This window comes from Osmerus eperlanus, chromosome 19 (assembly GCF_963692335.1).
Source record: "Osmerus eperlanus chromosome 19, fOsmEpe2.1, whole genome shotgun sequence".
Taxonomy (NCBI): domain Eukaryota; kingdom Metazoa; phylum Chordata; class Actinopteri; order Osmeriformes; family Osmeridae; genus Osmerus; species Osmerus eperlanus.
In genome coordinates, this window is record NC_085036.1 from 12,581,197 (window position 1) to 12,601,394 (window position 20,198).

The window sequence follows — 20,198 nt, forward strand, 5'->3', positions numbered from 1 at the left end:
TAAACATACAGTCTAGGACTGATATTGAGGCATATGTGAAACACCACATTTAATCCTTTAGGTATGGTATATTACTGTTTAGCCCTTGCTGTGCTTGCCTGCTTAATACCTTGAGCTTGGACAGCAGCGATTCAAGCAATTCTTTCTAACCAAACAAAGATCCCTTTGTTGTTTCAGACTTCACTGTGAGGACGATCGTAAGAAGCTATTTACACGGTAAAAACCTCTGAACACCTGGCTTCACAACGTCAGTCTGACATGTGGACCGATGCAGACTACCAGCTGCGTGTTCTTCTGTAATCTTCTATGAAGGTGAAAATACAAACGCTGCATTAATTAGCCTTTCACTTTTGTGAGTTAGATATTTAGATATCCCAGGAACAGAAAATGTCCATACGGACGAAGAACAGGCGAAGAAGAAGGATCAGTTTTATGTGGATTGTAAAATCGCTGCAAAAGCATATGTTTCTATTTTTCTGTGGTTTATACGGTGACATCACGAAACTGCCTAGGTCAGCAACGCTGAGAGATACCGGCGGATGTGGAGCCGAAACTGTGCGCGTCCCCGCCCCCTGTGCAAAAGCCACTCTGAAACCACCTTAAAACGCTCGTCCCCGACAGACCCTCATTACATATTCAAGGTGCGGTTGAGGAACAGGTGCCTGTGAAATTATCTCTTGTGCCTTTTGGAGAAGAACCCGAACGAAATATTGTCTGAACGTTTTAACAGAAGATTGAAGATTTGTTTTTCCTAAAAATAGAGTAGGCCTACGCAAATTACATATCGCCTCGTGTAAAGGTTTACCAAACAAATCAATTTTTGCTTGCGTCGAAGCGGTCCGTCCGGTTGAAAGGGCGCGGAGGATTACTTGTTTAGCTGGTTGGACAAAAAAGTTCAACTCGAGTTTTATTTCTTTAACGTTATAAAAATCGTGTAAAACTAAGAATAGTTGAAAATGGCAAACTCGGGATTGCAGATTTTGGGATTTGCCCTTTCGATGCTGGGTCTAATTGGGTTGATCATTGGGACAATCCTGCCACAATGGAAGATGTCCGCCTATGTTGGAGACAATATCATCACAGCAGTGGCCATGTACCAGGGACTATGGATGTCTTGTGCGTTCCAAAGTACCGGACAGATTCAGTGCAAAGTCTACGACTCCATTCTACAACTTGACAGTAAGTGTTACTCCGTTGGATTGAAAAAGAAAAGATGAATTTCTTTTAATCGAATAAAAGCATTTAGTTTGTATACAACATTCCGATTATTCAGCATGTCCGTTAGTAATCTGTAGCCGTATCGAATTTAAACAGACCAAGATGTCTTGGCCTGTCTTCATCGGTTGTTAGGCAAGGCCTAGCACAAGCAGGTGTATACGGCAGGTGAATTCCCAAGATCCACATTCCCAGTAGATCATTTGACTAAAATCTTGTAGTTGATTTACTTGCTTTAACTTGATTCTGCCATCCTGGACGAAATATTTACTTTTTCTTAGCAGAACCGCCACTTTGTTTTTTAAACTTTTATTACGGCTGTTATTTCCCAAGTATATCTTATGAGCGAGTACACTCCATATATCGATAGTTTTATTTGAAAGACTTTAACGCACTAGCCTAGGGGCACTACACAAGGAATTCGTTGACTTGTTTCGGTTAAACTGTGTCCAAGGTAATTATTATGTTAGCTGCCTTTGTTCGGTTGCGTGGGCGTGCTCTCTCTCTCTCTCTCTCTCTTCTCTCTTCTCTCTTCTCTCTTCTCTCTCTCTCTCTCTCTCTCTCTCTCTCTCTCTCTCTCTCTCTCTCTCTCTCTCTCTCTCTCTCTCTCTCTCTCTCTCTCTCTCTCTCTCTCTCTCTCTCTCTCTCTCTCTCTCTCTCTCTCTCTCTCTCTCTCTCTCTTTCCCCCCCCCCCCCCCCCTGCTTAGAAGCTAGGAAAAACCCTGGTGAGCGGTGTGAATGCTGGCTAGGGGCAGTGGTAAACACCGCCTTTATTTGTCTCTCGGTTTAGTAAACAGACTAGTGAAGAGTATTCAGGAATCAGGAGGCGTTCCTACAGAACACAATATAACCCCTCCCACCACACACACGCAGGCACCCACACAATATAAAGGTATCCTGGTGAAGACTTGATAACGTCATTCAAACCATGATTCATTCTAACAGTGAACGGAAGTAAAATGTATTTGACAGTCAAGTTTTACTCCAGATTATCGGTACATAATCTCCTGGATCATTTTTGTAAAATCTGTATTTAAATTTGTATTCATTTAGAAGGCGATGTTATCCAAAAGTACAGAAGGACATGTAGGATCAGACGTGCAGTGTTTCTGTTCAGGTGAAAACACTCATGCAGATAAGGACTATCATCGGGCCTTCCGAGAAAACACCAATGTCCTTCCCACCAGGATGTGGACACTTTTTAGCTGCACACACGTGGAAAATAACAGCACGTGGAAAATCAGTGATCATGCCTTTGGATTGGCGCGAGAGCAACAGCCCTGTGTGACTAAACTCCACCCTCCAATCTGCCATCCCCTGTCTGTCCTCGCTACCCTGTATAATTGCAAGCCACCCCTCCCCTCACTCCCCACAGCAATTTGCTCCCCCAGTTTACTGGCCTGATGTTCCACTTCATCAGTTAGGCTGTAGATGCGTCCATTCCTCTCCTTCTGGAGCAGGCTCGCTGCCCAGACATCTTCCTTGGTTTGGCCTCAGTTTACGGCAGCTCGTTTGAGTGGCTGTAAAACCATACTTGTGTTTGAGTTGCGTATCAACCCTTCTGATAAGGGGTCCTATGAAACAATTAGTTTATCGCATCTGCAAACATGAACGCAAGCCAGTTTTGATAAACGTAGCGCAATCAGAAGCACTGGTCATATATAAAATGTGTAAATAAACAGTGGATATCTGTACTAACAGGCTGATTGAGTGTTGCACTGTAATAGAAGAAGCACAATGGAGTATATGGCCCTCTATGTAAATTATGTTTGACACAGCACAGAAGCTGGCCAGGGTTAGGGGCCTGGGTTAGAGTTAGATCCAGCGTTAGGGGCCTGGGTTAGAGTTAGATCCAGCGTTAGGGGCCTGGGTTAGAGTTAGATCCAGCGTTAGGGGCCTGGGTTAGAGTTAGATCCAGCGTTAGGGGCCTGGGTTAGAGTTAGATCCAGCGTTAGGGGCCTGGGTTAGAGTTAGATCCAGCGTTAGGGGCCTGGGTTAGAGTTAGATCCAGCGTTAGGGGCCTGGGTTAGAGTTAGATCCAGCGTTAGGGGCCTGGGTTAGAGTTAGATCCAGCGTTAGGGGCCTGGGTTAGAGTTAGATCCAGCGTTAGGGGCATGGGTTAGTTAGATCCAGCGTTAGGGGCCAGGGTTAGAGTTAGATCCAGCGTTAGGGGCCTGGGTTAGAGTTAGATCCAGCGTTAGGGGCCTGGGTTATGGTCAGGCTTAGACAGGGTTAGACCTTCTGAGCTCTTAACACTGCTCACAGTCACTTTGTAATTTACTTGGTAGAAACAGCTATCTGGGTGTGTCCTCATCGGATCCATCTTCTGTGAGTGCTGGCTCTAGGTAGCCGCCATTTTGATCACAGCTCTGTTTGAATGATACTGTGGGATGGTGTAGCCAATAGGAAGACAAGCAGGCCGTGAGATCAGGGGAAAAGGAGTGTCTTTCTCCGAATGAAACCTGATCCCGAGCCCCCCCCCTCCCCCATTTCAGACCTGACTGGTCAGACCTGTTCCTGTTGACTGAACGATGCTAGGAGGGGGAGGGGAGGGGGGGGGGGGGTATATACACACACTCACAAACACACCTTGTCCTCACACACACACACCCGCCCTGTCCTCGAGAGGGCTTCCTGTTGGATCTGGTTAGTTTTGCACCTGTCTACAGGTGCGCAGGGCGAGGGAGTGGCTGAAAGAGAGAGGTGTGTGTGGAGTTAGCATTTGCATGCATGGCTCGGTGTTTAACTTCCTGAGTGCGCCACAAACCTTAAACACATCTCATTCACTTCCTACCTGATTGCAGTTAGAATATTGGTAATAGTTAGTTGTCTATCTGTGTTTCAAAACGAATAAGTTTGACTAAGAATCACAGTTGTAGCTTGGTTATAGTGTAAGAGACTTGATCTTCACACTCTATTGAAGGTCATGTTGAATGTATAACAGGAGGCTGTAAATGTACAAATATACCCCGCACTCCCCACATTTCTGCTTGTCTTATCAGTGTTTTAAAATAGTAATAATCCCAGATTTCGCGTGGTTGAAAATGGTGTAAGACACCTGGTGAATCGCTCAGCGTTTGGCTGCAGATCAAGAGGTCGCTTGTTTGCTTCCTCCCCTGTATGTTGCCCTGGATAAAAGTCTCTGCTGAATGAACACACTATGAAGCAGACCGCAGGAGATTGTGTGTGATGGATTCGTCAACCCTGTCATCCCCAGGTTCCCTCCAGGCAACACGTGCCCTGATGATCGTTGGCATCATCGTCACGGTGGCAGGATTGGGCGTGGCCACCATGGGAATGAAGTGTACCACTTGCGGCGGAGATGACAAGACCAAGAAGTCTCGCATCGCCATGACTGGAGGCATCGTCCTGCTGATTGGCTGTAAGGACCCACGTGACTCTCCTGTGTCATTTCCTGTTGTCTGTATTCATAATGGGGTGATTAACCTTATGGAATCCCTTTTTCCTCTGTCACTCACTCTCTCGCTCTCTCTCTCTCTCATATCCAGCTCTTGCATCTGTTGTGGCCTGTTCCTGGTTTGCTCACAACATCATCAAGGATTTCTACAACCCCTTCACACCTGTCAACACAAAGTAAGCAGTGCACCTTCTACTGTTGTCTATGATTAGAACACATTGGAATCCTCTCCTTCAGGGCTTGTTAGGGACTTTGGTATTTGATTTGATATGACTTGGAAGTTACTTAATGTTGGCTAATGTTACTCGTGAAATTCAAATGTTGGATGTCATACTGATGACCACCTGACCTCCCCTCCCCTCCAGGTATGAGTTTGGGTCAGCCATCTTCATCGCCTGGGCCGGATCCTTCCTGGACATCATGGGCGGGGCCATGCTCGCTGCTTCCTGCCCCCGGGGGAAGAAAGCCGCCACCCCCAAATACCCCATCTCCCGCCCCCCGGGTAGCAGCCACAAGGAGTTTGTTTGAGATGGACGGTCCCCTGGTGCCTGAGCAGCACTGACAAGATGCACGTCCACACCGGTCCCACTCAACACAGCAGTCCCTGCCCCGCTTCAGCCAGTTTCCTTTTGTAACATTTTGTACTTCGTGTTTTTAATTATTTTGTATTCTGTTTATCTGAGGTTGAAGCCCTGCCTCCCTCTGTTACTGATGTCTGTGAGGCCGTTATGTTCAGAGAAATCTGTGCTTGATGTTTTTTTTAGAGCGTAGATAACAGCCTGGGATGTTTACTTCGGTAAAGCATGTAGATTGTCAGTCTCAGGGAGAAGTGTAACATTTCCCTCAAACTATCACTCTAGCCCCACATGTCTGTTAATGTATCCTACAGAGGCCTTGTGATCTTGGTGGTTGAAATAGCTTGATGCTGTGGTGAAATGTGTGAAACGGCCAAGTTAGTTTTTTTAGCCAACACCATTTAGAGTTGGCGTAACACTTCTGTCAATGTGAACCTCTAACTGGTAATGCTGAATATATATGTATATATATATTGTGAGCTCTGCTTGCTAGTTGAAGTCTCTCTGGCCCAGACAACCTTATCCGAAGCTTAACCAATCAAAAGGAAGATTTGTATGCCATTAACCATGCCCATATTAATTACTCAAGTGTAGAATCTTAGAAGGGGGGGAAACACTTTAACTTTTCTGACTTGTGCCCTCAATTGTAAATAAACACGATTCATTTTATATATCACAAACTCTTCTTATTAAAATGTCCATATTACACTTACTATGGTTCATCCTAACTACAGTATAGTTTAGTAGTGTGATGAACCAGGTTCCTAAGCTTTTTCTAATCTCTCCCTCTTACTCAACTCCCTCTTACTCAACTATGTTCTAGCTCTCAACTATGTTCTAGCTCTGAAAAGGTTTTCTCTTGTTAAGATTTTCGTGTTCCCATTGGTAGATTTATGATATATTATGCAATGCTCAAGAACATTTAACATTTTAAGAGGTTCTCCCATTTTGTGATTTTTTTTATAATGGGCTTTGTGTCAATAAAGTGCGGACAAAATGTTTTGCCAGGTAAGTTTTTGGTTGGTGACTCCAAATTATCTTGGCTTTCAACACTACTCATGATTCATGAATAAAAGTCTTCAAGTGAAGACCCATGGCGTATAGGCTGTATGATATTAAAAGTGGTTGTTTTACACCAAAAGATATGTAGATATTTCTTCAGAAATTGTGTGATGTGTGTGCAGTAGATTCCTGGGTGGATGGGTTCAGCATTCAACATTACGACTGATGTGTAAATTCTCTGTTTTCAGTACATATTCACCCTCCCTGATCACTAAAACTATGTGTTTAATTATTAACAGAGGCATTGTGCATCAAGTTTATATTCAGCTTCAGAACACTCATACTCCTGGGACCCCTTGCCCTACACGTATCTCTTCCAACACACCTGATTCAAATGAATGGGTCGTTATCAAGCTCAGCAGAAGCCTGATAACGACCCATTCATTTGAACCAGGTGTGTTGAAACAGGGAAACATCCAAAACATGCAGGAGGTCCCGAGGAGCGGGATTGAGAAAGGCTGCTTCAGAGACTCGGCATGTTCTTGGCAGGACCTAGTGCATTCCTTTGGCTTCATCGCCACCTTGTGGCACTCCTCTCCAGTGAAATGCATATCTGTGGTGCTGCAGCGACGGCACTAATCTGTGGTCTTCTCCAGAGCTACAAGAACTGGTAGTAATGGAAAGCACTAACAGCATGTTTGTTCCGGCAACGCCTATCAGCATGCAACAGCATAACGAGAGTATATTAACAGCAATCCCCATTTAATCACAGTGGTTCTCCCACTGAATCTATCACCAGTTTATTTATTCTCAAACAGGGTTTCGTTTAGTATGTCAGTATACTAGGATTAACATGATTGTGAGAAGGTCAAACTCAATGTATGAAGGTAGATATCATGCTTCCTGAGAAGCAGTACACTTTCACAAAGTCAAACAGGAGACTGACAACAGTGTTTGGATGGAAGTAACCCACAGCAACACACTGCACCAAAGAAACCAGAGCTTAGGTTATTTTCAAAGGATATGTTGCATTTACTGTGATTATTCCTATAAATACATGTGTGCATTTGTTCTCACAGTGTTTCCTATACAGTGAGTTGGTAACAAATAAGACCTGTATTGCTTGCTGCAAAAATAACCTAAACCGCAGGCAAACAAGTCAAAACAAACAGGAGCAAATGAACAAACTAGTAAAAACAAGTGCATTGAAACACGTATCTGAATACAATACAGTTAAAATACTGTAAACCTATACTGCTGAATGGTCACAACATGATCTCAGAGAGTTGTAAACAGTGAAGCAACCAGTATGTTTTTGCCAAGGAGTGGTAATAAAAGCCATATGTTGGGTGGAGCAGAGGTTGGGAAAACAGACAGACCCATTTGAGGATCTTGATGAACACAGTGTTAAACCTCCAGTCACGGTTCAGTGTTATCTCTGCCTAATCTTAGTTCACCCACCTCCCCATCTTTCTCACTCCCCCAGACCCCCCCCCCAACTCACCCGCTTCTCACATCTCAGGTCACCCCAAGAATGACCCCCACCAACCAGCAGGTCACCTGTTACCATCTCTCAAGACCACCAAGCACCCCAACCCTCGCTCACACCTCCCCTCTTCTCAGGATTACCCAGGAATCCCCCACCCAAACCTAGTTCAAGTCCTCCCTCTCTCCCAGACCTCTCCAGGTATGTTGTTGCCCCCCTCCCCCCACACACACCAGAGCAACTACAGTAGCTGCAGCGAAGATGCCAGGAAACTAAACTACAGGTCAAAGTGCATGCTGCTAATGTAAACGTCAGGCCAGCCCCCGCCCCCACCCCCCCAGCTAGGCATTCCAGGACAGGTGGACCTCCTCCTGGGTCCGCGGGGTCATCTCCACCCTCGGTCCGCTCTGGACGCTGCGAGGTCAGGCTACGGGCGAGAGGCTGAGGGAGATGGGGAGGAGAGGCCCGTTGTTGTTCATATCATCCAGGTCCTCGTCGTCTATGTCCACTGCGAACACAAACGTTGTTTATGAGGGGGGGGGTCAGATGGCTGAGCAGGTTAGGGAATCGGGCTATGAATCAGAAGGTTGCCGGTTCAATTCCTGGCCGTGCAAAATGACATTGTGTCCTTGGGCAAGGCACTTCACCCTACTTTCCTCGGGGAATGTCCCCTGTACTTACTGTAAGTCGCTCTGGATAAGAGTGTCTGCTAAATGACTAAATGTAAACGTATCGCAAGCTGTGAGCAAATGATCGGGTGAGGCAACCTGGTAGAGCTGTCTGAACTGCGAGCTATATGTGTGTGGGACCAAGACATTGGATTCATATGCTGTGTATCCATGAATGCACTTTGAAAACATTCACTATGCTGTTAATGTTTTATATACCTCTTCTTATAATGCACTCAATGTTGTGCACTCAATGTTATGCACTCACACAATGTTCCGATCTGAGTGCGGTGTCAGTTTGGTCAGTGGTGTTATTTACAGCCCTGGAGACGTCAACCAGGTTCTCCCTCCGTGTTCTCCACACCTTAACATTATCTGCCGCACTCACCTCTCTTCGACCGTCCTATTTGCCCTAGCTTCGGGGCCCGATGTCCCAGTCTCCGCTGGGGGGAGTCAAAGCTCACCTCACCCCTGTTGAATCTCGTTCCCAAACCGGGACCCTCATTCGGCTCACGGGAGCGCCCCGTGCCGGGTTGGATCACTCCAAATGGAGGTAACAGTTCGGGCATTCCCGCCGCTACTCCGTACATTGCTAGCGGTCGGTGTGCGCTCTCTTGATTTGGCTCTGATTTATTTGATTTCGGTCTCTCTACCCCTGGATTTTTCGCGTCCGGGCGCTCCTTCTCCTCGTCCTTGCTTCCGCAACAGTACAGCATGCAGAATATCTGTCGAGGGCAGAATATCTTGCGATGATATCTAAATCTGGTTGATATGGGGAAAGTGTTGAAAGAAACAAACAGAGATTACACTTAAGTAGACATTGGGCATACACACCCATCTATGGATAGTGAAACGTGTTAACGAAGGGATAGCATGAAGTTGCATTTAAACGTGCTGAGTCAAATAAAAAAGTAGAGTATTATGATGTTCACGTAATTTGTTGACAAATGTCAAGTCGTGCAAGTTTGTGAGGCAATGCGCAAACTAGCCTTCGGAATTATTCATGAGTGTATTTTAAATATAGGCCTTATGTTTTAAGTATGTTTTATTAACTTCAACCCGATAACCGTGTAAAGTATTGGCGTGGTTTCTAACCTGTAACTAGGCCTAATGGACGACACGGAAGGTCCTCGTTGCTTCACGAATGCGATGTTTAGATTCTCAGACAGTTGGGTTCTGTATGCCCACCCCCCTTTGCAATACGCACTGTTCCGGTGTCTTAAAGGTGTAGTCCTATATTTTAAAGTCTGACAAAACGGGATTCCCCATGTTGGCTGGGGATTCTAGGTTCTAAATTAAATGGATGGGGGGTGGGTACAGTTAACACTAATAACAAGGGACCCCACAACTTAGAACTGTCCCCCATCTCTCTTTAGGGGGTCTTGACTCTTGTGGGAGGTGCGGGACCACCACCCCCGCCCAAGCCCCATATCTTTCCAGCAGTCATTGTATGACGATATCCAATTTAGTACACATTTTAAAAGCAAAACTACTATCCTTCTGGTACACTTTTCTGATCATTAATTTAAAAAATAACCCTTATCTATTGCCGCAATTGTGTTTATTAAATAATAGGTTAACTTGACTATCTGATTCTGATTAATCTTTAGAGTCATAAATCAAAGTCATAAGCCTACAAAAAATAGCATAGTCAAATCAACGGGCTCATAAATGAGCTTTTATCTTATCGGAAACGTTCAAATGGTCATACATTTTTGTCTTCTCAGACTCAGAAATGCGGTAATGTCAAAGCCTCACCCTGTTCAAGGGTAGGCCTATGACTCCAGCTGACACCGGAATTCTCTTGAGAAGATTTCTGGTCGGACTGGCTCCTGTGGTTGTCATCTACTTGTGCGTCTTTATAGTTTCATTGTTACATGTTATTTCAATCCTAGTCTATTTTAAAATAGTGACAACCCTTCCTCGCCCAGAAGTGAGTATCAGTCTCTCTCATCATTCACACCTATACAAGCACAGGTAAGAGAACCCCTGATTACCCTAAAGGATAACCAATAGATATAAATCAAGGTATGGATACTTAATAATCTTTTGACAGTTTTTAGTTTAACAGATTTATTTCAATTTGCTCATGTTTATCAGACAATGTTTTATCAAAGAGCTTGCACCTGCCACTGTTGATTAGACAACAGGCCTAATGCTTAATCACACACGAAGATTAAGAATGTCACATATTGTAGGCTATGTTTGGAAGCTTTAGGCTACTGCAAGCTTTACTGGGTCACAAACTACTATGTGCGTTTGTCAAATCCAACAAATAGACGTTTATTTATTTTTACAATAGGCCTAAAGTTTCATATGTATCCTTGCAGATGTTTGTTTAAACACCTTGTTATAAGCATACAGCTTAATTAAATAAATTTAAATTCACTTTATTAATCCTAATGTATTCCCTTGTATCTTAATGTCATGAGTTGATGAATCTCTTGACAGGTAACCTGAAGACAGTTGATTTAGAGAGTTTGAGAGGATTTAACACTGATGTGTGTTAAATGTTAATGTAGATTAGACGTCATCATGCCATCCAAGATGATCATCAGGCAGCCTGAGCCAGTCATGGAGTCGAAAGAATCTGATCAGTGGGGATCTAAAATCTGTGACTGCTGTGAAGATGTCCCAGATTGTAAGTACCAGCTGTCGTGTGTGTGTGTGTTTGTATATGTTTGTGTGTGTGTGTGTGTGAAATGAGTTATGCCTCTTTCTGTGTGTATGTGTGAGTGTTTTTGCCTCTCTGTGTGTGTGTGTTTGAAAAGCTTTTGATGTGTCTAATTGTGTTCATGTAATGACGTTTTCCTATGCCTAGGTTGTTTTGCATGCTGGTGTTGTCCCTGCTATGCCTGCAAACACAGTAAGGCATACGGACAGTGCCTTTGTCTCCCTCTGCTGGACATGTTTGGCTTCATTCCACCAGTCTCAATGGCAATGAGAGTTTCGATGCGTCATCGCTACGGCATCAAAGTATGGACAAAAAGCCTTCCGGTCAACAATGTCGAAAGGACATTGTTGCTTAGCCAACACTGTCTGTGTTTCTAACCTATCAGTGATATATCTGTGTTTCTAACCCAGGTTAAGGTTCGGGGTTAAGGGTTATGGTTAAAGTTAGGGGTTGGGGTCAAGGTTGGCGCTCATCTCTCCCTCCCTCCCTCTCTCACCTGACTGTCTGTGTTTGCAGGACACCATGTGTAACGACTGTCTGTACGCCACCTTCTGTAACTGCTGTTCCTGGTGCCAGATTTCCAAAGAGATGAGGAGGAGGAACATCCCTATCATCCTGGTCAGCGCTAAGAACACTTGACGACCCCCAGCCTCATCACCTCCAGACCCCCAGCCTCATCACCTCCAGACCCCCAGCCTCATCACCTCCAGACCCCCAGCCTCATCACCTCCAGACCCCCAGCCTCATCACCTCCAGACCCCCAACCTCATCACCTCCAGACCCCCAGCCTCATCACCTCCAGACCCCCAGCCTCATCACCTCCAGACCCCCAGCCTCATCACCTCCAGACCCCCAGCCTCATCACCTCCAGCACAGCCTGGATCAGATCCATGCTCCTTTGTCATGGTCACTGGTTTATTAAAACAGACACAGCTCCAGAATGAATCGGGCATTTGGTTTCCACATGGGGGGTTTTGTAATAGCTCTCCTATAGTAAGCCGACCTTGTATTGAAGCCATTTTATTTGTCTGTGTTGATGTCTGTCTGTCTTTAGTTCGGCATCTGTATTGTTTTGGACAGAGAGAGGGAGAAAGTAGTGCTCTCGGCAGAATGTATCTCACACAACACTCCTGACCTCATGTCTCCTAGCCATAGCTACTAGAAAGGTATGGATATTAGATGTATTTATTTTCTCTTGCTCTTTTTCTCTCTCTCTCTCTCTTGCTCTTTCTCTCTCTCTCTCTCTCTCTCTCTCTCTCTCTCTCTCTCTCTCTCTCTCTCTCTCTCTCTCTCTCTCTCTCTCTCTCTCTCTCTCTCTCTCTCTCTCTCTCTGTCTCTCTCTCTCTCTCTTGCTCTCTTTCTCTCTCTCACACGCCCTTTCTGGAAGTGTTAACTTGCTGATTTAAATATATTTCTATATGCCTCCCTTTCACTTCCACACATTCATGCCATTGAAAGTGAGATATTTAAGCCCTATTGTCCCTTGTTCCTTTTGTGTATCTCTATCTCTCTCACTTGCACATTCCACTGCACTTCCTGGTCAATTATTTAAACAAGAAATAAAGCGTCGCTTTTCATAACAAACGTTTGGCTTCGACAGCGTGAATGCTTTGTCAGACACATGACTTTACATGAACCAATGTGATTTAGAGGAAGAGGACACAGAATGAATCACGATCACCATCTCGAAAAACACACAATGACGAACACAGGGAGATTACGCGCTGAGGATATTCAGAGAGAATGTATTCATTTTGCAGGTGCTTTGTTTCACAGCAACCTACTAGGGGGATTTTAACCTGGGACTTTTTGATCTGCAGTCAAATGCTCTTCTACTGAGCTATCCATGAGTGATGATAAGGATCATGACCACCCATGAAATACAGAAGAACTGCAGTGCTCATAGCAGCAAGGTCGAATCAGTCTTTCTAGACAATTAAAATCCATTCCTGACATTCCATCCATATATCAGGCGTTTAAGGTTAGCCACAGCCCAACCCTGACCCTGTTTTTAGGGTTTAGGGCCTGGGCTACGGTTAGGGTTAGAGTTCTAGACTTCCGTGACCTTCCCGTGGTCTGGCCCTGCTACCAGACCTCCAACGATCGCTAGCGTAGGCAGGGCTTTTTTGACCTTTGGAAAATATTTTTTCAACCTGACGACAGCCATCAAAATATGTGACCTCTTGTGCCAAGACACAGACCCACCACAAAATGTTACTATTGGCCGACATTCGTCAGCACTTGGGATTCGAACACTCCACCTTCCAAATCTCAAGCATGACCACTATCAGTTACCCTAACTGAAAGCTAGCTGGGTACTTGCCAGGATTTACAGAACAGAAATTTTAGGGGGCGTGCATTTCTGGGCAGGGCTATGTTGGGCCTTACCAGGAATTGCACCCCCTGCTAACTTTGACGAAGAAAGTGTGAGATGCCTGAAACCTACTGTGGTTACTCATAGTAGTCCCCTCAATATACGGTAAGAATCATTTGATGCTAGGATATTCAGAACAGAAATTAAATTGGCCCAGAAAGGGAACTCAGATGTAAAAGGGCCTGTAGAGATAATACTTCATACAGCTCCTGAAAGGCTAGGTGGTGTGTCTGAGGGTTTCTCATGATAAACCTGCTATTGAGGAAATCACATTGATAAAAAAAGTTTAATTTCAAACTTCCTTCCCAGGATTTTGAACTTATCCATTGAGCAGACATACAGGAGAAGTTCGAACCTGGGTCCTCTTGATCCGTAGTCAAGGGTTTTACCACTGAGCTACACCTGTCATCCACCCATTTTTCTGCTAATGTAAAAATGTATGCTCCGATTCACTTGTGACACTGGTATGTTTCTACAATGGAGCGTGCTTTCAGATTTTAATCTCATTAGTTTGGAGAAATGGCTTACAGTTTCCTGATCTAGGGTTTCACAAGCTAAGCAGCTCTTTCTCAAGAGGGGATTTAACTGTTGGTTCGAATGGGAAATAGAACAGTGTTCACTATTCAAACAAAGAATTTGAGCTGTGAGCAAACTGCGCTGACGGGAAGACATCCTACATAAAACCGTGTTTTAAGGTAAATTATTCTGCCAAAAACAGCTGTTTGACAACATTTGCAACATATTTATAATACTTCCTGGAGCACCAGCAATTCTTCCTTACAAAATGTTGTTTAATTTTAACTTCTGTTAAGTTTGTCCGTTCTAAAATAGATTATGTGTATTGTCAACTCATGCTTACTGCTGATGGGGAGTCAGATGGGTGAGCGGTTAGGGAGTCGGGCTATTAATCAGAAGGTTGCCGGTTTGATATCCGGCCTAGCAAAATTATGTTGTGTCCTTGGGCAAGGCACTTCACCCTACTTGCTTCGGGGGGATGTCCCTGAACTTACTGTAAGTCGCTCTGGATAAGAGCGTCTGCTAAATGTAAATGATGACAGTGAATTTTTTATTGCACCTCTATTTACTTACTCTCGCTTAATTTACAGACCATGAGATTCATGAATACTGAATAGAAAATTTGCTGAAGATTCCCAGACAAAAATAAATGTTAAATTATATTTTACAGACAACTCTTGGAATTTTCCACCCCTTTACAATATAACATTCTGTTCTTTTAACCAGTCCCTGCTTCTGTGTCCTGTAGGTGACTGAAATGCCTGATCATGTGACGAGAACGCTGTTTAGTCCCGCCCTGTTCTGGCCCCTCCTCCAGCTCCTCCTCTTCGCCTCGTCTCCTGGCTGTCACGGCGCCAACATTCTGGTGTTCCCCGTGGATGGCAGTCACTGGGTCAACATGGAGATACTGGTCAAGGAACTGCACAGCCGAGGGCACAACATGACGGTCATACGGGTCTCCGAGAGCTGGTTTGTGAGAGAGCGTTCTCCTCACTACCATCCGGTCACCATTCACCTGGGGGACGAGGGGCTCGGAATGGAGTTGTTCGATGATTCCGCCCGCCGCATCCTGGATGCTCGAAGGCAGGGGGCTGTGGTTGGCAGCCTGGTGCAGGTCAGAGAGCTGCTGACCATCCTGTCTGCGGCCCACAGTGCCACTTCCAACATGCTCTCTAAGATGCTGGAGAACCAGGATCTCATGGCTCAGCTGAAGGACACAGGGTTTGACCTCATGCTCACAGACCCTGCCATGCCTGCCGGGGTCATCCTAGCGCACTACCTCCACCTCCCTCTAGTCTACAACGTGCGGTGGATGAGCTTCGGCGAGGGCCACTTCTCCATCGCCCCGTCTCCCGTCTCCTACGTTCCTGTTCCAGGATCGGGGCTGACCGACCAGATGGATTTTCTCCAGAGGACCAGGAACCTGCTGCACTACACGCTCAACTTCCTGCTGGAACGCTTGCTGGTGTTCCCCACATACAGCCCCATCCTGGAGAAGCACTTCCCCCCCGGAGCTGACCTGCTGACCATGCAGTACTCTGCCGACGTGTGGCTGATGAGGATGGACTTCATCTTCGAGTTCCCTCGCCCCACCATGCCCAACGTGGTGTACATAGGGGGCTTCCAGTGTCGCCCTGCCAAAGCGCTTCCCAAAGAGCTGGAGGACTTTGTGCAGAGTTCTGGGGAGCATGGGGTGGTGGTTATGACCCTGGGCAGCCTCATCTCTGCCCTGCCCAGGGAGGTGACCGAAGCGGTGGCCGCTGCCTTTGCCCGGCTCCCCCACAAGGTGGTGTGGAAGTTCACAGGAGACCGGAGACCCTCCAGTCTGGGGAACAACACCCTTTTGCTGGACTGGCTTCCCCAGAACGACCTCCTGGGGCACCCCAAAACCCGGGCATTTGTGGCCCACGGAGGCACCAACGGCCTGTACGAAGCCATCTACCACGGAGTCCCTGTGCTCGGCCTGCCCCTGCTGTTCGACCAGCCGGACAACCTGCTGCGTCTCCAGGCCAGAGGAGCGGTCCGAGTCCTGGAGCCCGCCACGCTCACCGAGGAGGCGTTCCTGGAGGCTCTGAGGGACGTCCTGAACGACCCCTCGTACCGCCGCAGCATGCAGGGGCTCTCCCGCCTCCACAGGGACCAGCCGCAGCCCCCGCTGCAGCGGGCTGTCTTCTGGGTGGAGTACGTGATCCGCAACCGGGGAGCCGGACATCTTCGTACGGAGGCCTACAGCATCGGCTGGGCCTGCTACTACAGCCTGGACGTGCTGGCTCTGCTGCTGGCTATGCCTCTGGTCCCCCTGGGGGCTCTGGTCTCTCTGCTGAGACTCAGACGGAGCAGGGGGTCAAAGGTCACGACGGCTCCCAATGAGGAGAAGAAGAAAACGGTCAACGCGCTCAAGACGGAAACGAAGGGAGGAGGAAAATCAGGTCAAGCACCAAAAAAATTCGATGAAATTGACCGATGACCAACTGCAGAGCAAACTGGTGTACTGCTGGTACCCCTTCTTTTGGTTTTTCTTTTAGCTTTCTCTTAAGTTTTGTCTCTCCTTTGGTCAGTGTAAATTTCCCTCCCTCTGTATGGAGGGAACAAATAAAATGTAATAATCAATCACAGCATTATTCTCATCAGTCCTTCCATAGCGCCATGTAGTTACACACAAAAGCGCGAAAGGACATTTATGGAAAACAAGAGCACCTGGTGAGTGCCTTTACAAACCAGCAGAGGGAGACAAATGAGAATGAATGAGCCGCGCTCTTCGCAGGTGTTCCCATCTGTATCGAGGGTTTTCTGAGCAGTCACCAGACGTTGGAGACGTTGGAGAGAGGGCAGCGCAGAGCATGGCGATGCCGGTGTCGGAGTCTGGGGCTCAGAGAATGAGCTGAAAGAGATGTAATTGGTCATTAGGCAGCAAGAGTAGTCTCTAATGCAGGATTCTAATGACTGCTCTTATCGCTCGATCAGCTGTCTCTCCATCACCACCCCAAACCCCTTCTGGCTGGCGGTGATGGGAATAGCAATTAAGACACAAGCTCTCGCAAATAGCTGTTTTCATTAGCTTTGTCCTAGGAGAGGGAGGACTCGTGTGGGAAGGGACAGCTCAGGAGCTAGCTGTTCGAACAATATGAGAGAGACAGAGCTACGAAAGAGAGAGAGCAATAAAGGAGAGAGAGAGAGAGAGAGAGAGAGAGAGAGAGAGAGAGAGAGAGAGAGAGAGAGAGAGAGAGAGAGAGAGAGAGAGAGAGAGAGAGAGAGAGAGAGAGAGAGAGAGAGAGAGAGAGAGAGAGAGAGAGAGAGAGAGATGGATGTTTTTAATAAACGTTCGAGATAGCAAGGTCATTAGCATGTGCTCAAACCAAGAGGAATTCCTGCAGGTCACAGAAACCTATTACAGTATCCTACTCAGTGCTAATAGAACTATCTTATTTGTATTAACCACAAACATATTTAAACTAATAATCAATTTGAGAGGGACACTTTAAATGCCTCTACCTTGGGCCCGGACACTTACTTTGTTGTTCATACATCTGTCACTTTGGTTTCACACACACTCACATACACCCTCACATACACCCTCACATACACACACACACGCACAAAGGTGTGTACACAAACACAAGCCAAACGAAACATCCTTTGTTCCTTTTAGTAACTTGCAGTCTGTACAGTCTTCATCTCTTCTTTCCTCTCTCCATCTCTCTGCACATCTCTCTCTCTCTCTATTTATCCCTACCCAGTCCCCCCCTCCCCCCTCTGTCTCTTTATCTCAATCGGTCTATTTCTTCCTCTCGCTTCCCCTCTCAACGTTATCTCTCTCAAACGGATTTCCAGCTTGTTTCTCACACCATGTCCTGCCAGCCAAATTTCTTCGGAGTCACTTACTGTCCCAAAATAAATAATCTTTTCTTTCATTTTGCTGCTTCTCGTCAGGCTCTCTGGTGGTCTCTGCCTTCTCCTGTTCAGCAGAGAAGGGCCTGTGTCCTGGCCCAGCTCTCTTCTTCAGCAGAGAAGGGCCTGTGTCCTGGCCCAGCTCTCTTCTTCAGCAGAGAAGGGCCTGTGTCCTGGCCCAGCTCTCTTCTTCAGCAGAGAAGGGCCTGTGTCCTGGCCCAGCTCTCTTCTTCAGCAGAGAAGGGCCGGTGTTCTGGCCCAGCTCTCTTCTTCAGCAGAGAAGGGCCTGTGTCCTGGCCCAGCTCTCTTCTTCAGCAGAGAAGGGCCTGTGTCCTGGCCCAGCTCTCTTCTTCAGCAGAGAAGGGCCTGTGTCCTGGCCCAGCTCTCTTCTTCAGCAGAGAAGGGCCGGTGTTCTGGCCCAGCTCTCTTCTTCAGCAGAGAAGGGCCTGTGTCCTGGCTCACCGCAGGGGGGATCATCCAGGCCAAGGTGTTTTCTGTGTGTGAGTTGCACATTGACATGACCGTAAAACAAATTAACAACTTTGCAGGTTTCAGCCGGCCGCCATGTTTGTTTCAGTGTCGCTAGTTGACCGCCCGCGTCTGTGGCGTCCCTGAGCTGGTGTTCACATGGCGACCCTTTCTCAGAGCCCTCCTCTGTCTTCCTCTAGTCTCTGGCTGGTGGGCTTTGTCTCTCTCTCTCTCTCTCTCTCTCTCTCTCTCTCTCTCTTTCTCTCTCTCTCTTTCTCTCTGTGTCTCTGTATCTCTCTCTCTCTCTCTCTGTTCTCTGTATCTCCCTCTCTCTCTCTCTGTCTCTCTCTCTCTCTCTCTCTTCTCTCTCTCTCTCTCTCTCTCTCTCTCTCTCTCTCTGTCTCTCTCTCTCTCTCTCTCTGTCTCTCTCTCTCTCTCTCTCTCTGTCTCTCTCTCTCTCTCTCTCATCAATCCTTCTTTTCTCTCCTTCTCCTGCTCTTCACCCCCCTCTTTGTCATCATGTGTCCCGGGGTTATGATTGTTATGATTTATAAGACCCTCCAGTCTCTCGCTCTCTTCCTCCCTCCCTCCTCTCTTTCATTCTCTCCGTCTTTCTCTAATCGTTCATACTTGCATCCCCTCAGGCCAGATCTCAGAAGTAATAATGAAAATGATTTAACCCCTGTGTGTCCAACACCTCTGACCCACAACTCTCTCTCTTTCTTTCTTTCTTTCTTTTTTCCATTCTCTCTTCTTCTTCTCTCCATCTCTTTGTCTTTTTTGTTCTCTGTCTTTGTCTCTTCATCTCTTTCTCTTCCTCTTTGTCTTGTTCACAGAAAAACACAACTCATGAACCCGTTTCACTTCCTTTATCTTCTGCTCTCTACCACTCCTACAGCTAATTACAACCTGGCCATTGTTATCAGTGGTACAGCCCTCCACAACTGCACTTTCCCTCCATGATTAGGAACATGACAGCGTGGCCTCATGTCTTCGCTGTCTATCAGTGTACATCCCAAAACGACGCCCAAGATCGCCACAGAAACGAGAATTATCCTAATCAGGAACCTGTTAATTACACTTCCTGACTAATGAGCTTAATTAGAAGAACATCATTTTGCTTTTGAATTCAGAACATTCCTCCTTGATTTAGACAATGATCTGTTTAGTAAACAATATGACTTAATTGCGTGCATTTGCATAAACAAATGAGCTAATTAATTACGATTAAGCTCATTCTGATGAGTGGAGGTACAATTAGACTCTGCCTATCCCCTGAGTGTCTCCACACAGCCCGATGTGTGTGTGTGTGTGTGTGTGTGTACGTCTGTGTGTCTGTATGCGTGTGTGTGCCCATGTATCTTCCTGTGTTAGTGTGTGTCTGTGCTTGTGTACCAGTGTGTGTAGGTATGTGTGTGTGACGGTGTGTGTGTGTGTTTGTGTGCCAGAGAGAACGAGAAAGAGGGAATGAAGCACATCCGGAAAAGTAGACACTGGAAGCACAAACCGCATCTCTCCTTCATCTTCCTTCTCCCTCCACCTTCTCCCTCTCTCTCTCTCTCTTTCTGGAGGGTTTGGAGACTGAGAGACCTCTCCCCTCCTCTTCTGTGTTGGAATTTAATATGCAACTTTTTATTGGAAAACAATCGCGCGTGACTGTGTGAATCCTGACCGCAATATATCTGTTAGCGGCCCTAATCCAATCAGGACAGCGAGGGCTATTTATCACAGCAAATCCAGGGCATTTCAGCCTTCTTTTTATTATTTTAATATATTTCTGAGCTATTAAATCACCAAAATGATGAATTAGAGCTGTCCAGCCCCCTTTCCACCAGCCTGACAGAAATGATGCACTACCCAATTTGAGTGGTCATTTGGACTTTTTAAAAACAAAAAATGAGCCCAGAAAAAGGC

At 46.3% G+C, this 20,198-nt stretch overlaps 4 protein-coding genes across 8 annotated transcripts; 3 read left to right on the plus strand and 1 right to left on the minus strand.

Moving 5' to 3' along the window:
- The first annotated feature begins 615 nt into the window (after nucleotides 1-615).
- LOC134039511 (claudin-7-A-like) lies at nucleotides 616-6,349 on the plus strand. Its single transcript, XM_062485414.1, has 4 exons — nucleotides 616-1,179; nucleotides 4,433-4,597; nucleotides 4,725-4,809; nucleotides 4,999-6,349. The coding sequence occupies exons 1-4, from the start codon at nucleotides 957-959 to the stop codon at nucleotides 5,159-5,161; spliced, it is 636 nt and encodes a 211-aa protein (XP_062341398.1). The 5' UTR covers nucleotides 616-956; the 3' UTR covers nucleotides 5,162-6,349.
- Nucleotides 6,350-7,891: 1,542 nt separating this feature from the next.
- On the minus strand, nucleotides 7,892-9,556 carry si:dkey-112a7.4 (uncharacterized). The gene is made up of 3 exons (XM_062485597.1): nucleotides 9,460-9,556; nucleotides 8,753-9,126; nucleotides 7,892-8,204 (listed from the first exon to the last, which is right to left on the minus strand). Exons 2-3 carry the CDS (start codon nucleotides 9,078-9,080, stop codon nucleotides 8,119-8,121), a joined length of 414 nt encoding a protein of 137 aa, XP_062341581.1. The 5' UTR covers nucleotides 9,081-9,126; nucleotides 9,460-9,556; the 3' UTR covers nucleotides 7,892-8,118.
- LOC134039620 (cornifelin homolog B-like) lies at nucleotides 9,119-12,624 on the plus strand. Of its 5 annotated transcripts, none has more exons than XM_062485592.1 (5): nucleotides 9,119-10,341; nucleotides 10,887-11,005; nucleotides 11,186-11,340; nucleotides 11,555-11,696; nucleotides 11,858-12,624. In XM_062485592.1, the coding sequence occupies exons 1-4, from the start codon at nucleotides 10,142-10,144 to the stop codon at nucleotides 11,675-11,677; spliced, it is 597 nt and encodes a 198-aa protein (XP_062341576.1). In that variant the 5' UTR covers nucleotides 9,119-10,141; the 3' UTR covers nucleotides 11,678-11,696; nucleotides 11,858-12,624. The 5 variants fall into 5 exon arrangements, with proteins under 5 accessions (XP_062341576.1, XP_062341577.1, XP_062341580.1 ...); XM_062485593.1 differs by having other exon boundaries at nucleotides 11,881-12,624; XM_062485596.1 differs by having other exon boundaries at nucleotides 9,119-10,392; nucleotides 11,555-12,624.
- Nucleotides 12,625-13,725: 1,101 nt separating this feature from the next.
- On the plus strand, nucleotides 13,726-16,539 carry ugt5g2 (UDP glucuronosyltransferase 5 family, polypeptide G2). Its single transcript, XM_062485590.1, has 2 exons — nucleotides 13,726-14,107; nucleotides 14,677-16,539. Exon 2 carries the CDS (start codon nucleotides 14,686-14,688, stop codon nucleotides 16,393-16,395), a length of 1,710 nt encoding a protein of 569 aa, XP_062341574.1. The 5' UTR covers nucleotides 13,726-14,107; nucleotides 14,677-14,685; the 3' UTR covers nucleotides 16,396-16,539.
- Nucleotides 16,540-20,198: the final 3,659 nt, after the last annotated feature.

Bases quoted from the DNA above. Each gene is read 5' to 3' on its own strand.
- si:dkey-112a7.4 (XM_062485597.1), bottom strand. From the start codon at position 9,080: ATGCTGTACTGTTGCGGAAGCAAGGACGAGGAGAAGGAGCGCCCGGAC. The intron at 8,205-8,752 runs GTGAGTGCGGCA...TTGTGTTCGCAG, and splicing joins AATAGGACGGTCGAAGAGAG to TGGACATAGACGACGAGGAC.
- ugt5g2 (XM_062485590.1), top strand. From the start codon at position 14,686: ATGCCTGATCATGTGACGAGAACGCTGTTTAGTCCCGCCCTGTTCTGG.
- LOC134039511 (XM_062485414.1), top strand. From the start codon at position 957: ATGGCAAACTCGGGATTGCAGATTTTGGGATTTGCCCTTTCGATGCTG. The intron at 1,180-4,432 runs GTAAGTGTTACT...TGTCATCCCCAG, and splicing joins CTCCATTCTACAACTTGACA to GTTCCCTCCAGGCAACACGT. The intron at 4,810-4,998 runs GTAAGCAGTGCA...CCTCCCCTCCAG, and splicing joins TTCACACCTGTCAACACAAA to GTATGAGTTTGGGTCAGCCA.
- LOC134039620 (XM_062485591.1), top strand. From the start codon at position 10,142: ATGACTCCAGCTGACACCGGAATTCTCTTGAGAAGATTTCTGGTCGGA. The intron at 11,006-11,185 runs GTAAGTACCAGC...TCCTATGCCTAG, and splicing joins CTGTGAAGATGTCCCAGATT to GTTGTTTTGCATGCTGGTGT. The intron at 11,341-11,554 runs GTATGGACAAAA...CTGTGTTTGCAG, and splicing joins GTCATCGCTACGGCATCAAA to GACACCATGTGTAACGACTG.